The sequence below is a fragment of the Medicago sativa genome, chromosome 2, assembly GCF_051527215.1.
Source record: "Medicago sativa cultivar Bolivia chromosome 2, Bolivia_mono, whole genome shotgun sequence".
Lineage (NCBI taxonomy): Eukaryota > Viridiplantae > Streptophyta > Magnoliopsida > Fabales > Fabaceae > Medicago > Medicago sativa.
This window is the reverse complement of record NC_140750.1, coordinates 62916629-62935859: the sequence shown is the minus strand read 5'-3', so window position 1 is coordinate 62935859 and position 19231 is coordinate 62916629. Positions and strand designations below refer to the sequence as shown.

At 32.8% G+C, this 19231-nt stretch overlaps 2 protein-coding genes and 1 long non-coding RNA gene across 3 annotated transcripts; 1 reads left to right on the top strand and 2 right to left on the bottom strand.

The window, feature by feature from the left end:
• The first annotated feature begins 1574 nt into the window (after positions 1-1574).
• Positions 1575-3846, top strand: LOC146949530 (pathogen-related protein-like). The gene is made up of 4 exons (XM_085745518.1): positions 1575-1737; positions 1825-1957; positions 2642-2940; positions 3545-3846. The coding sequence occupies exons 1-4, from the start codon at positions 1606-1608 to the stop codon at positions 3662-3664; spliced, it is 684 nt and encodes a 227-aa protein (XP_085601644.1). The 5' UTR covers positions 1575-1605; the 3' UTR covers positions 3665-3846.
• Positions 3847-4950: 1104 nt separating this feature from the next.
• Positions 4951-5472, bottom strand: LOC146949529 (uncharacterized). Its single transcript, XR_015027308.1, has 2 exons — positions 5277-5472; positions 4951-5193 (listed from the first exon to the last, which is right to left on the bottom strand). It is a non-coding gene; the product is annotated as an uncharacterized LOC146949529 (long non-coding RNA).
• A 7752-nt stretch (positions 5473-13224) lies between these two features.
• LOC146949528 (uncharacterized) lies at positions 13225-14555 on the bottom strand. Its single transcript, XM_085741521.1, has 2 exons — positions 13511-14555; positions 13225-13403 (listed from the first exon to the last, which is right to left on the bottom strand). Exons 1-2 carry the CDS (start codon positions 14412-14414, stop codon positions 13345-13347), a joined length of 963 nt encoding a protein of 320 aa, XP_085597647.1. The 5' UTR covers positions 14415-14555; the 3' UTR covers positions 13225-13344.
• Between the last annotated feature and the right edge of the window lie 4676 nt (positions 14556-19231).

Here is a 19231-nt window from a genome sequence, read left to right as displayed (position 1 = left end):
TTAGTCCACTAATATCTTGCTCATAAAATGAAGTTCAATGCAAAAAATTATTGTTGCACCTGATTGTCAGTCCACTAACGACGGTCAACTAACCACGTTCTCCACATCCATTTGTCTCTTCTATTAAAAATATTTTTTTTGCAAAAGCTAATTAAAATAGTTATTATATTTTCAGCATAAAATTAGATTTTAATAAAATTATTTTTTAGAAAAACTAACACACAAAGATAACTAAAACATCGAAAATAATGTTTACAAGTTATTCATAAAACAAACAAGTCTTATTATGGTTAAAGAATGAATACTATTAACTTGTTAAGAAATATGTAAAGTAGTATATGATGTTATCTTTAGTTCTCCAATTTAATTTTTTGTTCAATATTTTTTTTTGAAATTATATAATGGATTAAATCTATTTTCTTAGTTCCTATAAATATATTATATTTCAATTTTAGTCTCTTTAAAAAATTTCTTCAAACAATGGTCATTCAAATGTTTTCTATTATCATTGTTGGTCTTTGCTTTTAAATCAACTCATGTATATCATTTGTTTTTATAAAGGCTAAACTGCATTTTTCAACCCATGAGTTTTAAAAAGTTGCGATTTTGGCCCCTTATTAAAAAAAATTACAATTTTGGTCCATTTCGTCCCAAAATTGCTGAGAAGACGCCACGTGTCCCAAAAAGGGGCCATAATTGCAACTTTTTGAGAAGATAAAGGGTCAAAAAATCATATTTCCCTTATGTTAGGGGGTCAAAAGAGCATATTTCCCTGAACATGGGGTCACTTTTGTCATTTTTTTTCATAGGGGGCCAAAATCGTAACTTTTTAAAACTTAAAGGGTGAAAAGTGCACTTTAGCCTTTTTTTTAAATGAGTTTTCACAAGCACATTTAGAATATTATAAGAATCTCTTACATAAAAGTTTAGAACTTGATGACAAAAAATAAATTAAATATGAAATTTTAAGCATTAAAAACTTAAAAATTCATTTTATTTAGACATGTCATAATTCATATGTACATTTGTTAATTATTTCAACAAAAAAAAAGTACATTTATTAATGAAATCAATGAAGGTCGTGGTTCTCCCTGACATGAATATGTGCTTCCCCTAATCTAATAGTTTAGATAGTCTTTAACTTGTTAGGGAGGACTATCGTTTTTAGAGAGACCTAAAGAGTTTTAAGTTATAGCCTATAAACATCCGATGTAGTCAGTCCAAATGGTCAAAACTTATAGAGATTCTATAAAAGTCACTTAAACATCTGATATAGTCGGTCAAAATGGTCAAAGCTTATAAAGATATTCTATAGAAGTCACTTGAGTGTCAAAGACTCTAACTACTGTGGTTTCTAGGAAAACACTTATTAATGATTTCCTATTTATAAGCCTATTACTAATTTGCTTATTTACATTTCAATATTGAAAATATTCACATTCCTTCAATATAAGGAAAATCTTATCTTGTGATCCAAGATATATAGGACATGTGTCTTGATCAAAAAAAGATATAGGACGTGTGATCATGGCCATCTTCCTATACACCTATAAATACATGTTACTTGGCCTATAGTTTGTGCACAATCTCTTCACTAATTTTGACATGGCTAACATGGATGCAAAAGATAAGTATAGATCTATTTTGCATGATGAAGCTGAGAACATCCATTGGAGACATGGTGGCCCTCCCACCTATGGTCTTGTCAACCAGCTCTTTGAAGAAGGAAGGACCAAAGTGAACCACCACACTCTCTTAATCTTATCCCTTTTCTTCCCTCTTAATTATATCATGTTCTTTCTCAATTTTGTATCATTTTTTCAGGAATGGCCAGAAGGATCATTGGAGGAAACAGTTCAAAATGCTATTAAGTCATGGGAGATGGAACTCTCACACAAGATCCGCTTGCAAGATTTCAAGACTATTGTCCCTGAAAAATTTAAGCTCTCTGTTAATGGTAATTAAGTACATGTATCAAATTTGTTTGGTATCCATCTTTTTCCATGAGATAATTTGTTAGATATATTTTGATTTCATGAATTAATTGAGGCTGTGTTTTTTTCTTTACTATTTGTTTAATTTGATTTTTTTTTATAAGAGACTATTTGATTGATAATTCGAATGAATCAAATGTTTTTTTTTTTATATATGTGTATTTTTGTTGTACCATGTATCATCATCATAAACTTTACTTATAAAGTTCCACACAAAATATCAACTTTGGTCCCTTGGAGATTTACAATAAAATTAGAACAATACAAAGAAGATCAACTTTTGGCCCTATTCATTATTGCTTCAATTTTGGTGGGATTGGTTAGATCTGAAGCTAAAAGAGATCATGTTTTTTTCTTTCAAGCGATCAAATAGGTTAATAAATACTTGTAGCATGATTATAATTTTTTTTTTGCATGATTACATCATCAATCTTATTAGTATATTACTTAATTAAATTTTATATGATTGTGTTTCATATATTGGAAAAAAATATTACAATATTAAGAAAAAATTTGAACACATATATAATTCCATGACCATGTGTTAGAAACGTCAAAATTGAAGATTAATTCCCTTTTTCTTGGCAATTCATTTTTTTAATAATGAATATAATCAAAATTCTCAACACCCATAATTCCATTTGTAGGCAGAGATGGATTAACTGCAGAGGAAACTCTAAGCTTAGGAAGTTATAATGCATTGTTGAAAAGTTCTCTACCAGAAAATTTCAAGCCGTACAAGTCAAATGAAGAGACTTTTGAATCATCTCATGAAGTCTTCAAATCAGCTTTTCCAAGAGGGTTTGCATGGGAAGTGATTAAAGTTTATACAGGACCACCTGAAATTGCTTTCAAGTTTAGGCATTGGGGATTCTTTGAAGGTCCTTTCAAGGGACATTCCCCTACTGGGAAGATGGTCCAATTCTTTGGTCTGGGAACTCTCAAGGTATTTATTTTATGTATGTTTGTATTATTATTATGTGAATTCAAAATGTTGACATAAACCAAAAGTTTAAGAATTCCTGATAAAAACAAATTTTTCATTAAAAAGCAAATGTTTGTACCATACATTTTTTTAAGAGCAAACGAGATATATGATATATTGTTGCAAATTATATCTTTTAAATAATTTGCAGAATAATAAAATTATCACTAATTAAAATGGTATTAATGATTATTTTACACTTTTTTTTTGAAGGAGTGATTATTTTACACTTGTTTTGAAAGAATTTGAGTTTTGTCACCTTGAGGTCAACACCTCTAAGTAGTTCATACTTCATGGACAAATTATGTCTAATGATATTTTTAGAGGATGTTAATTATCTCTAATGATATTCCATCAAATATAAATCCCTCAATAATAGATTTAATTTTTTTTTGAAAATCTCTTTTATAATTTTAACTATTTGATTATCATCCATTTTACCCTACATTATGAGTTTTTTTACATTATTACATAGAAACAACTTTTTATCACCCTTTACATTTTGGGATTTGATATATAAGTATATATCACTATCATGACTAATGAGCAATATTTTTTAACATAGGTGGATGATGCTTTGAAGGTTGAAGAGGTAGAGATTTACTATGACCCAGCAGAGTTGCTTGGAGGCCTTCTAACAAGTGGAGATAGCACCCAAATTTCAGCTTGTCCTTTCTCTAATTAATGAGTTATATATTTACTATAAAGTTAAACTGAATAATAACCTTTGATCTAGCTGTATTTCTAGAATAAATCAATGGGGTAGAGGGATTAAAAACTATTTCCATTTTGTGATAAAGAAACGTGGCCTAGTAATTACATCATATAAAAATGGATTAAGGACAAATCGAATTTCTTTTTTTGATAATAAGATAAATTCCTCATTCTCTCCTTTTTACGCTTTTAATGGAAAGCTGTGAGAATTCCAAATACATGACAAAGTCATGTGCTATGTTTAGCTCATGTCTTCGTAGGGTCTGTTTGATTCGACTCATGTAAGGGGAGAGGAAAAGGGAGGAAAGATAGAGAGAGATATTTCAATTAAATATATATTTTGGTTCAAAAGAGTATAGTATAGGGAAGAAATTTAAATTGAATATATTATATATGTTTGGTTCATAAGGGGAGAAAAAAAACAAAGTTTCTTTAACTTTTGCACGATCCATGCGTCAATCAACTTGGTATGTGCGCTTGTGTAGCATGGTTCGTGCACTTGAAGCACCCGATTCGCACACTCTATGCAGAACTGAAAAAAGTTGTTACAAACTTTTGCATTTCTCTTGTCTATGGCTTGTAACTTAAATTGAATGTCTCATTTATGTTATAAGTTATGAATAGACCTCATTATGAGGCAAAAGGGTCATCCTTTGACTTGTAATCAAATTTTAAATAGACCTCAAACCTAGACTCTATTTTATTAGAGTTCCTATTCTAATCTAACCTCGTTGTGATTCAATCATATTTCAAATATCAAACGAAGTATTGAGAGGTGAAATTTGATATTGGAACAAATGAGGTTAGACAATACAATGAAAACATGAATATAGTTTTGAGAGTCTTGGGACAATAAGATTGTACTCAAAGGATCTTTGCGATGATCAACCACTTACATCATGAAGAAATGTTTGGAATTCTTTTAGATGAAAATGGATCGATTTTTAAAAGTTTTATACCTCAATGAGAAGAATAGATGAAATAGATTTTGAAAAACTACTCTGGGTTATGTAAATCACACAAATTATTTTTTTGTGTGAAAAATCCTCAATGAAGATTGGACCATCCATCTATTCACTTGGTTTACAATAGTTGTAAAATCAATGGGCATTTAAAATATAATTGTCCAAATATTAATGTTGGAAAAAATGAATATTTTAAGAATTACTCTTGTAGAGCTAAATAGATATTGGTTCAGTACATAAAAAAAAAAAAAAAAAAAGAAGCAGAGGAAATGATATAATAAGAAATACAATATTATTTAAAACTGACTTAAATGTATTTATTTTCAACTTATTTTGTTGTGGCCATATAGACTGTTTACAAACACTTTGAGAAGCTGGTACAATTATCCGCTACAACAACATTGGCTTGCAATACACTTGCCACCCTTAGGAAACTTACTTTTTACACAATAATTGCTACAATCTTGATCCTTATTTGGACATGGACCTTGGCCAATGCAATAAATCCATGGAGTTGCTGAATCAATTGCTCCTCCTACAATCAATAGATCATTGTCAAAAAATGTATGCAAAAATGAAATAAAAAGTATTGAGTTATGCAGCTAGTAAATGTGGTACCTGGAGTCAAAATAGATGCAATGCATAGCAATGCAATAAAAAAATGCACACGGTTGAAGCTAATAGCCATCCTCTTTTCTATTCAATGTGTAAAATGAACACTACTAAAGCTTATTTATAGAGATTACAAGAAATCACTCCAACAAATGAAAAAAATTATAAAACGGAAATAAAATCTCTTTTTTAAAGAAGGAAATAAAATCTCTTACTCCCTCCGTCCCTTAATGTAACCCCCCTTTGTATTTTTCACATTTCTTAAGAAAAGTTGTCAGTGTAATTAATGTGTCTGTTTTGTGTATTAATATTACCAAATTGTCCTTTGTTTGTATGTGTATTAAATTTGACTATTCATATTTCAAGACAAGTTAGTAGTATTAATTAGGGGTATGTTTAGGAAAAAAGTAATAAATGCATCTAGTAATTTGAAAAGGGGGTTACATTTAGGGACAAAAATAAAATCAAATGGGTGGTTACATTAAGGGACGGAGGGAGTATTAGGCAGTTGGTTTCATATTTTAAAATGTTAACTATAAATGCTTTGACCGGGTCAAAAAAATCATTCAACTAGCACATATCATCATAATTTTATATTTAGAATTCTTTTTTGAGGAAATAATTATATAATTTTCTGACCGAAGGGAATATTTTATCCTAAGAATGTCCTGTTTTACATGGATGTTAATTAGAAAAATGTGTAAAAGTGATTATAATAAAAATATATAAAAAAAAAAGTTTGCATAGTTCAATTGACATGGACATGTTGTAATATATAGGTCGGAGTTCAGATTACCGTGATGTTTTCAGAATAAAAGTTTTCGCAATAACTAGCAATGTCTTTTAAAAAAAATGTAGTTTTTACAAAAAAAACAAACGGTAAACTTCCATCTTTGAATCATATTAAGACCATCCACAATGGTGGGTGCTTCATCTATTTAACACCATATTAAATAGGCACCCTCATTGTGGAGTATAATAAATGGGTGGCTATGGAGAATGGTGGCTATAGAAGCAACATCTCTCTCTTCATTTTTCATGGGTCCCATTTAATAAATCTTAATAAAATAAATAAATTTTGTTGAAATGTAATGATATAAAATTATTTGTGAGATCTATTAATAATTTCTTTTAAGATGCTGGGTTGGAGAAAATTGATGCTTATTAAGTATTACGGTAAAATGAATGATGTGGACATATGAATTCAATTTAAACATCCAATTTATGGTGTTTTGTTGTGGATGGTCTAAGTGGTCCATATTAGAGAAACCCTACATTTAAAAGTTATAGTATAGACCTTATATTTTTTAATGTAAGATAACTCATAATAGATTTTAATCCAGCATTTATAGTATAGGCATGTATCAACAATAAAACTCAAAGGAATAGTTTGATGTCGATTTGGATCTAACAAAATTTGAGAAATTAGTCTTTGCAGTTACGTGCACGGAGAACACCCGGTTTACACCAAAAAAATATGTTAGTTCTACTTTTCTACCGCAGATTATAATTCTATTGTAATAGTTTTTTTTTTATCATATAATTTGTTATAGTTTATAACATATCACATATTAAATCCATTCAAGTATTCAACTTAAATTTGATTTATTCTATTATTGACATTTAAAAATAATTAATATATTGATTTTCAACATTATTTTGTTATCAAGTGTTTTAATGTACGTTATTAATTTATTTGAACATGACCTGATTCTTTATACTCCCTCCGTTTCAAAATGAGTGTCGCTTTAGCCAAAAAAATTTGTTTCAAAATGAATGTCGCTTTCAGTTTCCAATGCAATAATAACTTTTTCTTTTCAATTGTACCCTCCAATTAATACTTTGCACACTACTTCCAAAGTACTACTTTTAAAACTAACCAATAGTTAATAAGGATAATATGGTAAAATAACCATTCTCTTTCTTTTAATCATTGCATTTCTTAATATGTGTGTAAACACCTAAAACGACACTCATTTTGAAACGGAGGGAGTAAAAAAAAACCTCTAGCAAGGTCATGTTTATCACACTTCCAATTTCATTTTTTTATAAAGAAAGAAAAAGAATTATCACGATTCCAAGATGACTATGACCATCAATTGTCAACTTTATATCTTTTCAAGTTTATGCATTGCTTTGTTCATGAGCTCGGGTAAACAATGATTTCGATAAATCAATTTTTGTGCATTTTAAAAAAAAAATTATGGTGATGCTATATTTCAATGAGATGTTTGATATCGTCGATATGCATATTGTTATAACAAAATTTTACAAATCATATTGTTTCAAAAAGTGTAAAAATTGGTTGACGTGCCAAATAGTTTCTTATATTATATTTATAGGGAGGTGCTAACTTACATCCATCTAAAAACACTAAGGTGCAAGTTAGCAAGCTGCACCCACTTATAATTTACTAAAACACCCTTTTGTTTATATTCTAATTAATTTTAAATAGAAGGACAATTTTGTAACTAGCTTAAAAAAGATCATTAAAAAAGAAACAAAAAAGACAATGACATGCTTAAGGTACAAAACATGTAATAAAGACAAACTTTTAAAGAAACAATATTTGGAATGATGAAAGTGGGTGTAAATTAGTGAAGGTTGCTAACTTGCACCTTAATAATACTCCCTCCGTCCCAGATTAGTCAAAAGCTCATTTCGCACACATATTAAGAAAAATGTATAAACGAAGGAGAGAGAAAAATAGTTTTAAGTGCTTTTGTTAAGTATTGGTGCATTTTCCAATATCATAAATGTAAAGTGGAATATATTGAATTGGGAGTGAAGAAAGTATTATTAATTAGAGTTATAAAGAGGGAAAAGTAATTAATATTGTATTGGAAAGTGAAATGGTTCAATTATTTTGGGACACTTTTTTTTTCAATTGGCTCAGTTGTTATGGGACAGAGGAAGTACTTATGAAAATGACTGTAAATAATCAAGTGGATGTAAGTTGCTAACTTGCATCTTAATAATTTTAGGTGGGTGTAGTTGGCTAACTTGCACCTTAGTGTTTTTAGGTGAGTGTAAGTTAGCAGCCCCATATTTATAAATATTACCTAACTCTCATTATGCGGTTTCTTGAAATTTGTTGTAAACATTCTTTTGATTTGCAGGAGTGACAAGTATTACCATTCCCAATCAGTTCTGCCCTACTAAAGGGCCATGTCCAAATAATGATCCAGCTTGTGCTCAATTTTGTGCAAAAATGAACTACCTTAAAGGTGGAAATTGTTACGGAGATATATGTTGTTGTAATACATAGCTCGTTATTAGATATTTACACATGTTCTCAAATAATGTATTTGTATAATTATGTCTACAAATACAACTTCACGATTTTTCAGTTTGAATTACATGTTATTTTTACATTCATTCAGATTTAAGGAATACAAAATGTACGGTAAAAAGAAAAAAATGTATAACCAAGGGTAATTGATTTATTTTTAATGGTTAATGAGCTCTAGTTAAATAAAAGTGACTCCAATAAACTAATTTGATCAGATTTTACTTACTTATGGCTCAACTCTCGATTATTATAGCTCATTTTAATCCGACGGATCAAAAATAAACAACGTGGCTAGAACAAGTTTAAAATTAATAATAAATACTATTAAATTTTATATATGGTAAATGAAAATACTACTGCACGCAACATTGGAGAATGGTTTATCAAGAGAGCTAAAATCAATTTGCGAGTAACCAGTGTTAGATGATCAATCGAATATGAGATATAATTTCAGAAATTCCACTATTTCTTAGTGTAGTACAAAGAGGGAACTTCAGTCTTTGGAGGAAATATAAAAGTTGCTATGGAATGCAAGCCATTTTGCAAATGCAGTAGAAAGTAGTAATGAAACTACTGTAGAAGATTTCATCAAATTCTTCACACCTATTGCCAATCATTGTTTTTCCTCTTGTATCACGAGGGGACATTTTATGTTAACCTTGTTAAAAAACAACGACTTGTTTTAGGATCTAATTTCCTTTGAAAAGGATCATAAAACAAGTCGTTGTTTTTTAACATGTGGTATCAGAGAGTGATGGCAAAGGGGACCTAGCCTTTCTATTTATAACCGTGCAACCCTAGGCACCACCCATCATGGGCCTAGTGTTTGGGCCTACACTATGTTTCTACACAAATCAGATTAAGTGCCCAAAAGCCCATTATTAATTGATCACTTTTATTAGGGCCTAAGCATCATCAAATGGATCACAACATCAGTCCGTTTTTTTTATTAAAACCAAAACCAACAATTGATTGTAGCCCACAAAATATTAGAAGAAATTCTAACATTCTCCCACTTGGGCAAAATCAATTGTGTATTTTAAAATTAAAATAAAAATTAAAAAATTAAAAAATAATAATTTTTGAAAACGACTCTCGGACTGATAACAAACTTCCTAACGTGGCCACTACATGATCCCATGATGCAACACTTAATAAAGACTCCGTCCAACTACGAACTGAATGATATCGAATCATGGCGGTAGTTATATCCTTAATTGATACAACACCTTCCATGGTTACATATATCACCAATTCCGTCGACTAGTCATCTGTGTAGAGTGTAGCAAGAAATGATATGTCAACGTGATCATCGACCATACTATCATTTTCATTGTCGGTCCTCAATTTCTCTCAATGCCTTAAAGCCAGAGAAACTTATTAAATTTCTCTCAAATGCCTTAAAGCCAAAGAAATTATGTGATTTCTCTCAAATGCATTAAAGCCAGAGAAATTATGTGGTCCACGGAAAACCACATCGCCTCAGCTCCAAAATAGTGTCGATCACCGGCGTAGTGATCCCAATGACACTGAGCTATAATATTTCATATTTGATACATCCATACAATCATATAAATTTTATGGAAAAATCGACTTTATTGATAACAAGACAATTAAATGAAAGTTCTACATCAATAAAGTTCTACATCAATGTATCAAATAACAATAATTCAACATTCAAACTACAAACACAATTTAAACTCCCACTAACCAAGAACATTAAAAGAACTCACTACTCCCATATTTTCAACATGACTCTTGAAAACAATGGGCTTGAGCCCCTTGGTTAAGGGATCAGCCAACATGGAATTTGTGTCAATGTGTTTCACCACTATATTTCCCTCTTTAACAAGGTCTCTAACGGTTAGATACTTCAAATCCAAGTGCTTCGACCCACTTGAAGTTTTGTTATTCTTTGTGTGGAACACCGCAGCGCTGTTGTCACAAAAGATGGTTATTGGCTTGTCAATGGAGTCAACAACACGAAGTCCTGTCACTAGATTCTTTAACCAAACAGCATGAGTAGCGGCAGCATAACAAGCAATGAACTCTGCTTGCATAGTTGAAGAGGCAACAAGAGTTTGTTTCTTGCTCTTCCAGGATATTGCCCCTCCAGCTAACATAAAGATGTATCCAGAAGTTGATTCCCTGTCATCAGGGCACCCACCAAGATCTGAATCTGTGTACCCTTCGATCTCCAGGTTGTCAACTCTCCTGTATGTCAACATGTACTCTTTAGTCCTCTGCAGGTACCTCATCACCTTCTTGGCAGCTACCCAGTGATCATTCCCAGGATTTGACTGGTATCTACCTAGGACGCCAACTATGAAAGCGATATCCGGTCTAGTGCAAACTTGAGCATACATGAGACTTCCCAAGATACTCGCATAAGGTCTATCATTCATTTCTGCTCGCTCAACCTCATTCTTCGGACATTGCTCCATACTTAATTTATCACCTTTGACAACAGGAACTTCACCAGGTTTACAGTTCTGCATATTAAATCTTTCTAAGATTCTATTAATGTAAGCCTTTTGAGATAATCCAAGTGTGTGACGCGATCTATCTCTATGAATCTCAATTCCTAAAACGAAAGAAGCCTCTCCAAGATCTTTCATGTCAAAAAATCTTGTCAGTGTCTGTTTTGTCTCACACAGTAAACCAAGATCATTGGAAGCTAACAATATGTCATCGACATACAACACAAGAAAAATAAATTTGCTCCCACTGACCTTAAGGTATATACACTGATCAACTTTATTTTCTTCAAAACCCAAAGATGTAACCACTTCATCAAACTTTAGGTACCATTGTCTAGAGGCTTGTTTTAGGCCGTAAATTGATCTTTTCAGCTTACAAACCAAATTGTCATTTCCACCAACATGAAAACCTTCAGGTTGATGCATATATACTTCCTCGCTTAGATCACCATTTAGGAAAGCTATCTTCACATCCATTTGATGTAATTCCAAATCATAATGTGCTACAAGCGCCATAATGATTCTAAAGGAATCCTTTGTGGACACAGGAGAAAAAGTTTCATTGAAATCAATACCCTCCTTTTGTGTGAAACCTTTTGCCACTAATCTAGCCTTAAACCTTTCAATGTTGCCATTAGCATCTTTCTTTGTCTTGAAGACCCACTTGCAACCAATTGCCCTACAATTGTCAGGTAACTCAACAAGCTCCCATACTTTATTTACTGACATGGATTGCATTTCCTCATTCATAGCATGCTTCCACTTCTCAGATTGAGGGCACGTCACTGCTTCGTGATAACACTTTGGATCAACAATATCTCCTATATCAAAGGCATCTTCACTGAGATAAACTAAAAATTCATCTCCAATAGTGGGTTTCCTTTGTCTAGTAGATCTTCTCAAAGGGACAGCTTCATTTGGTTCAATATGTTGTGGTATTTCATTCTCAATGGGAGCATTTACATTACCATCATCATAATCATTATGAGGAGCATCTTTATTATCAGCTTGAACATTTGTCTCTGTTGAAACAATTGGCAAGGACAAACTCACAGATGATGGTGGAGGAGTGTTGTTTTCATTTGATGGGATAACAGGATCGGCTACATCAAGCTCTAAGAATTTTGCATTTATAGATTCCACAATTTTTGCACCACCTCCAGAACAGTAGAATCGATATCCCTTGGCACGTTCTGGATATCCAATGAAAAAACAACGACTTGTTTTAGGATCTAATTTCCTTTGAAAAGGATCATAAATCTTTACTTCTGCCGGACAACCCCACACTCTAAGATAGTTAAGACTTGGCTTTCTTCCTGTCCATAGTTCAAAAGGAGTTTTTGGGACAGATTTGCTAGGAACTCGATTCAGAATGTAAAGGGCAGTTTTCAAGGCTTCACCCCACAAATGTTCAGGCAAGTTACGTTTACTCATCATGCTTCTCACCATGTCTTTCAGTGTCCTATTACGCCTTTCAGCTACACCATTTTGTTCAGGAGTTCCAGGCATGGTGTATTGTGGAACAATTCCACAATCCTGCAAGTATGAGGCAAATGGTCCCATATGTTGTCCTACAACACCATGTTTGCCATAATACTCTCCACCACGGTCAGACCTTACAATCTTGATTACTTTTCCCAATTGTTTCTCTACTTCAGTTTTAAAAATCTTAAATTTATCAAGAGCTTCAGATTTCTCTTTGATCAAATAAAGGTAACCATATCGGGAAAAGTCATCAATGAAGGTAATAAACAACTTATTGCCACAAATTGTAGGAGTTAGGGGTCCACTAATGTCAGTGTGGATAATTTCTAAGAGTTCAGAACTTCTAGTTGCACCTTTTCTATTGGTTTTGGTGAACTTACCTCTAATATAATCTACACAAGTACCTAGATCATCAAAATCTAAGGAAGGTAGAATATTCGCTTTGGTTAATCTCTCAACCCTTTCCCTAGAAATATGACCTAGACGCTTATGCCACAAGGAGAAGGAATTTTCCTCAACCTTAGATCTTTTAGCAACATGATTTTCAACAACAAAAGATGAAGCAAGGTTATTTGAAGACAAAGACAATTTATATAAACCATCAACTAAAATTCCAAAACCAATAACTTGGGAGTTTAATGTCATACTTATTTTTCTACTACCAAAAGTGAAACTGAAACCAAGTTCATCCAACAAGGAAATGGAAATAAGATTCCTTCTAAAAGAAGGTACATAAAAGGTGTTTTTCAAAATAAGTTCAAAACCAGAATCTAAAACTATGCTGACATCTCCCACTGACTCCACAGCTACTGCTAGATCATTTCCTACCCTCAGTGTTCTTTCCCTTGGACTGGGCTTTCTCAGGTTTCTGAACCCCTGCAAAGACACAGCAATATGGGTTGTTGAACCACTATCAAGCCACCAAGAATCTATAGGAACATCAACAAGGTTAGACTCAAAACAGACAAGGGCAAAGTTATTACCTTCAGACTTTTGCTTATTTTCTAGGTAAGCTTTCAACTTTGCACAATCATGTTTCTTGTGACCCCTCTCCTTACAAAAGAAGCACCAACCTGATTTCTTAAACGAATTTGGATTAGGACCTCCTACAAAGTTGTTATGACCTGTGCCTGGTTTCTTAACATCCTGACCTTTGTGAGAAGCATGAGATGAGTTTTTGTTTTTCCAGTTATTCTTGCCAAAACGGGGTTTGGAATGGACAGACAGCAAGGCTAATGCATTCTTTTCATTCTTAAGTTTCTCCTCCTCAGCAACACATTTAGCAATAAGATCATTCACAGTCCAGTCTACCCCTATGGTGTTATAGGCAGTCTTGATTTGGGTGAATTCAGCAGGAAGGCAATTCAGGGCATGTCCTACGATAAACTTATCGTTCAGGTCAATCTTGTGGTTTTTCAGCTTGCCTTGAATGTGAACAATTTTTAGAATAAAATCTCTAACACCACCGTCATCATTATCATATTTTGCATCCATTAACTTTTTTAACAGACGGCCAGATTCAGCATTGTCAGACACTGTATACCTCTCCTTTAAAGCGTCAAGGAATTCCTTAGCAGTGCACTCCTCAGGCAAACCACCAAGAAGATGCTCGGAGATAGTCCTTTTGATAGCAATTAGGCTTAACCTATCAGCTCTCACCCACTTAGCAAGACGTTCTCTCTGTTCAGCAGTACTCTCAGCATTGACCACAGGCTTATCCTCGCGTAATGTTATGTCTAAGTCAGCAATCCCCAAGGAAAAATCTACATCTTGCTTCCATTTCTTATAGTTCGACCCATTCAACATTTCGATGGAAGCAGAACAATTGTTCACAGAAAAATTCACTGTAGAGACAAAACATGAATGCATTATAAATAAATAAATCATATGACAAGATATAGCTCAAAATTAACAAGCTATCACAATGAGGCCAATACAATAGTACAATCACCTTTGGGCAGAATGTACAAACTAAGGTTAAAACCCCAGTCAAAACCTCAGGTAAGTTAATCAATGAGCATGTATTGAATTCAGAAATTTGTCATCTTTGGGCAGGCAAATTCCTTAGTTCAAAACATTCTCCAATAACTTATCCCAAATAAATTTTTAATTGTAAAATGCAATAACCACCTTTGGGCAGGAAACTACATGTTACAATTAAAAACATTCCTCAAACTACAAAAAGAAATTTCATCAATCAATCAATAGAGGCGGTCCCACTTTGGTGGTAACGGCCTATATTAACGCAAGAAATTCTTTTGCATAGGAATCAACAACTCTTGTCAAAATACGACACAGAAAAAAAATATGCATTATTTAAATGCATCTAGACTAGTCAGTATCATTTCAATTCGCATTCATCATAATTTTGTTTACTACAGGATTGCTGAACAATTTAATAATAGTGTAGGGAACAAAAAATTAACTCATAATCATGAGTCATTAATTAGGGAGAGTGAACAGTTCTGTTGAACTCAGAATATCAAATTCTAATTTTCCAATATACTTTTCTATTTTATAAGTATTATAAAACTGTTTAAATAAACATATCAATGTCAAATAATTTACGGAAAATATTTACGCAGAGGAAAAAATTGTGAAAAGTATATAGAAAAATCAGAAATTTAATTTCGAGATCAACGCAAAAAACGTAATCGAATTCGGACCTACAGGGAGGTCACACGCGCCTGCACTCTCTCTGGGTGAGAGTGGGCTTCGCATGAAGATGAAAACTTCATCTTCAACCTCTGGCGGGTCAACCCGCGACCAGAAACCGGGTCGGGCACGGGTTTGCGCTTTGAAAACGGGTTTTCGCTCAAAACTTAACGGTTTTATGCGATTTTTGATGGGTTTCGACCGGAATTCAATTTCCAATTCACCACACACAAGAATCGCAAGGAAAAAGCAACATAATCATGTTATTGAATACAAAAATAAACCGGATTTATTTCACCAAAAACAACATGAATTCATGATTCGATTTTCAAAAGAAAAATATGGTTTACAATGATAATCGAATTTCTAATCGTTTGGTAACAAAAGCCCCAATTAATTTGAATCGAAATCATGAATTCATGTTCCACATAAACCCTAAAAGTTTTAATTGATTTTATTCGAAATTCTCTCTCTACAGACAACGAAAATTAACGATTTTGATCTCATTGAATTCGTATGATCATAATCTGCAAAAAATCTTTGAGTTGCATAAGCCAATTTTCAACGAATCATGAGATATTAATTTTAGGGATCACAATTTCGAACAAAATCAATTAGCAATTCAAAACAAGTGATTATTAGGGTTCTAAATCATAATAAATACTATTAAATTTTATATATGGTAAATGAAAATACTACTGCACGCAACATTGGAGAATGGTTTATCAAGAGAGCTAAAATCAATTTGCGAGTAACCAGTGTTAGATGATCAATCGAATATGAGATATAATTTCAGAAATTCCACTATTTCTTAGTGTAGTACAAAGAGGGAACTTCAGTCTTTGGAGGAAATATAAAAGTTGCTATGGAATGCAAGCCATTTTGCAAATGCAGTAGAAAGTAGTAATGAAACTACTGTAGAAGATTTCATCAAATTCTTCACACCTATTGCCAATCATTGTTTTTCCTCTTGTATCACGAGGGGACATTTTATGTTAACCTATCCTTTAAACCTCCCATTTATTGCTTATAAAATGACATTAGCGTTGGCGTGTCTTTTGCAGGTACCACCACCCCTGTCGTAACAACTCTACAAAACTTGTCAGACGTCGTTCTCCTAATCACCTTAGATTAGTGGCCTCCTTCTCCTCATTCAGAGTCTTTATTCCACCACCATCCTTCTCCACATGGATTATGACCTTGTCCCTATATTCTTGGAAATCATTTTCCACTATCATGTTCTCCGCCATCAAGGTCTCCCTCTCAGCCCGCAGATTCTCCACCTCCCTCAAGTACAAGCACACCTCCTCGTTACCACAGGAACATATAAGGCCTTAACAAAGCCCACAACCTTGTTCCTCCGAATATGACCAAGTTGCTTGACAATAGATGTGTCTGCATCATTCACGATCAAAGTCAGTTTGTCATTAAACACCTTTGTGTTCCCATGAGGGGACGTTTAAGTCTCCTTTCCTCTCAGGAACTAGTATATAACATTTTATGTTAGCCTTTCCTCTCAAGAGCTCCTTCATTTGAGGATCATATGTCATATGTCACTATTATTCCTACACAAGTGCAACTACTAAATGGAATAGGACATCCAATTAAAGTTTCCTCTCAGTATTGGAATGCTGCATAAACAAATTTTTCATTTGTCTTGATGGAATCTTCAAAGGTTTGAGCAAAATTTAATTCAGAGACACCTTTCCTTATAGTTTAACTTTCACAAGATTCGATGCCTTTCCTTCTTGATAAAAATTGCCTCCAACATACAGTCCAAATGCCAAGAGTATATTCAGCCTCCATTTGTGATCCTATAATGCCAATTGGCCCACATTGAATTTTGAGAACTTCATCGCCAGTGTCACGAATGGTTGATTCAAAGAAATTCATTACAGCAGAATCGAAGATCATAAGAGAAAGCATAAATTATGGTAGAGTATATTAGCTCTTTGATCTCTCCACATGTGAAAGCTTTTGCAACAGGTCCCTTATCTATAGGTAAATAGGTTGTAGGTGATAGAACATAGTTAGTTACACTTAAATAAGCAAGTTAAAAGTTAGTTATAACTGGTTACTTGTATAACAAGTTACTTAGCTTTTCTTCCCTTGTATATATAGGAACCTTGTAACTAACTTGTATTTTAGATAATTCATTTCGATATATGAGATTTCTATATTCAACTCTCCCTGATTTTGATCTCCTCACATTTCTTAAGATTGCTTCATGTTGTTGTTCCATTTTCTTTACCAAGAATATATATTATAGTGTTCGTTACCAGAAACCTAGATATAATTAATTGCGTATTCTAATTGAAATGCCACTTATTTTTCAATTAGAGAAAAATGGATGTTCGTGAACATCGTAAGTGGATGGAAAAAAAACAAGGTTTTAGAAAAATTTAGCGAGAAAAAGGACGAGACAAAAATGTATATGTATCCACCGTTACAGCCGCGACGAAACACCGTTACGGCCGGAACAAAACACCGGTCATGGCAATAGACATAGAATTCCGTTGTTTTTCTATTGAGGTGGACGAGAATCACATTTTTAGTACATATTTGAACATAGATTACATAATGTTATCTCCTTTAGGCTCTTTCTCTAGTTTAGAACTTCAAATCTATCTCTAATCTAAGTTATTTAAGTTATTATTGATGGAATATTTAACAGAGATGACCATAATCATAGATACAAATTAAGACATAGGATAGAAATACAATAAACGTGTACCTTAATGATCGATGGATAATTTGGGTGATTGGCTGTTGAGCAATCAATTAGAGAAGCTGTGAGAGAGAAGTTAGGGTCGAAAGTTCTTCTCTATCTTCCCTAAGACCATTTACAATGGTCACCAACATTAAACAACCTTCAACACCCACTTTTTCAATTCCCAACACTCCACATCATTTTCTCTCTCTTAATTCAACATCCATTCAATTTTTACCACTCCAATGGTTTTTTTCATTCAACACTCTACCCCACCACCTTTTATTTCTTATTCTTATTTAATTTTATATTTTTGTTTTTATAATTACATAAAATTACAATTATTGATTATAATTAAATTAAAATAAAGAAACACTTAACAATTTATTTTTTTTGTAAAAACAAAATTTATTTAAATAATAAGAAGATTAAAACTTCACTTAATTTGCTAATAGAAAGATAATAATAAGAAGATGATAGTGAAAAATTTGGTTTTTTTTTCTATGTCCAAATCAAATGAACCAAGTCTCTATTTATAGAGAAAAAAAAATCATGAATTTTGGTAAAAAAAAAAAATTTAAATTAATTTTCACCGAAATAATTGAGGTTTAATAATTAAAATGATAAAAATCAGGACAGCCAATCAGAATTGAACACATGGCAGATGTATCCATAAAGCAGTTTCTCTCTCATCCGGTCTGCAGCTCACGCGCTGCTGTCGGAGAGTGTGAGACACGCGCGCGTTTGGACAAATGAAGCTTCGCCACGTGGCATCGGATGGCAGATTCAATTGTGTTGAATTGGTTCATCGTCTCTCTCCTCCAGCACAGGTTTCAACATGCTTTCAACTCCCCATTGGACTGCTTTTCCTTGTTGATTGTCAGATTAAACACACCCATTGCAAATGGTCTAATGCTTTTGTTTGTTATGTGTTGAGTGAATTTTGACCTAATGAGATAGTCAGTTTATATAAGCATCAGTAGGGAGAGGACCTTTCAACAGGCTTACTATGATTAAAGTTGATCCATAAAATGCAACAATTATACATTGTTTTAAGAGTTGTGCAATATTTTGTTTAATTCACACTACAACAACCGCAATCCATAACGCAATATATGTACCAATTGAAATCGCAAAATCCTATATGCGACTATCGCCGTTGTTTAAAACCTTAGGTTGAAATTGTGGGTCAAGATAAGAAAAGAGCTGCAAATGAATTTTATGTTGGTGATGTGAGGTACCGAGCTTGCTTGTGCACAAAATAAATATAAAAAAGGAGGAAAATTAAGATGCCCGTGTATGCAGAAGTATATTAGTGGTTACTATTATTGGATTAACC

What these genes read in the sequence shown, in the direction of transcription:
- LOC146949528 (XM_085741521.1), bottom strand. Translation starts at nt 14,414, where the DNA reads ATGATTTATTTATTTATAATGCATTCATGTTTTGTCTCTACAGTGAAT. An exon ending in AAATAAGCAAAAGTCTGAAG is followed by an intron (nt 13,404 to 13,510) that starts GTAATAACTTTG and finishes GTGTCTTTGCAG; the next exon opens with GGGTTCAGAAACCTGAGAAA.
- LOC146949530 (XM_085745518.1), top strand. Translation starts at nt 1,606, where the DNA reads ATGGCTAACATGGATGCAAAAGATAAGTATAGATCTATTTTGCATGAT. An exon ending in TTGAAGAAGGAAGGACCAAA is followed by an intron (nt 1,738 to 1,824) that starts GTGAACCACCAC and finishes TCATTTTTTCAG; the next exon opens with GAATGGCCAGAAGGATCATT. An exon ending in ATTTAAGCTCTCTGTTAATG is followed by an intron (nt 1,958 to 2,641) that starts GTAATTAAGTAC and finishes TTCCATTTGTAG; the next exon opens with GCAGAGATGGATTAACTGCA.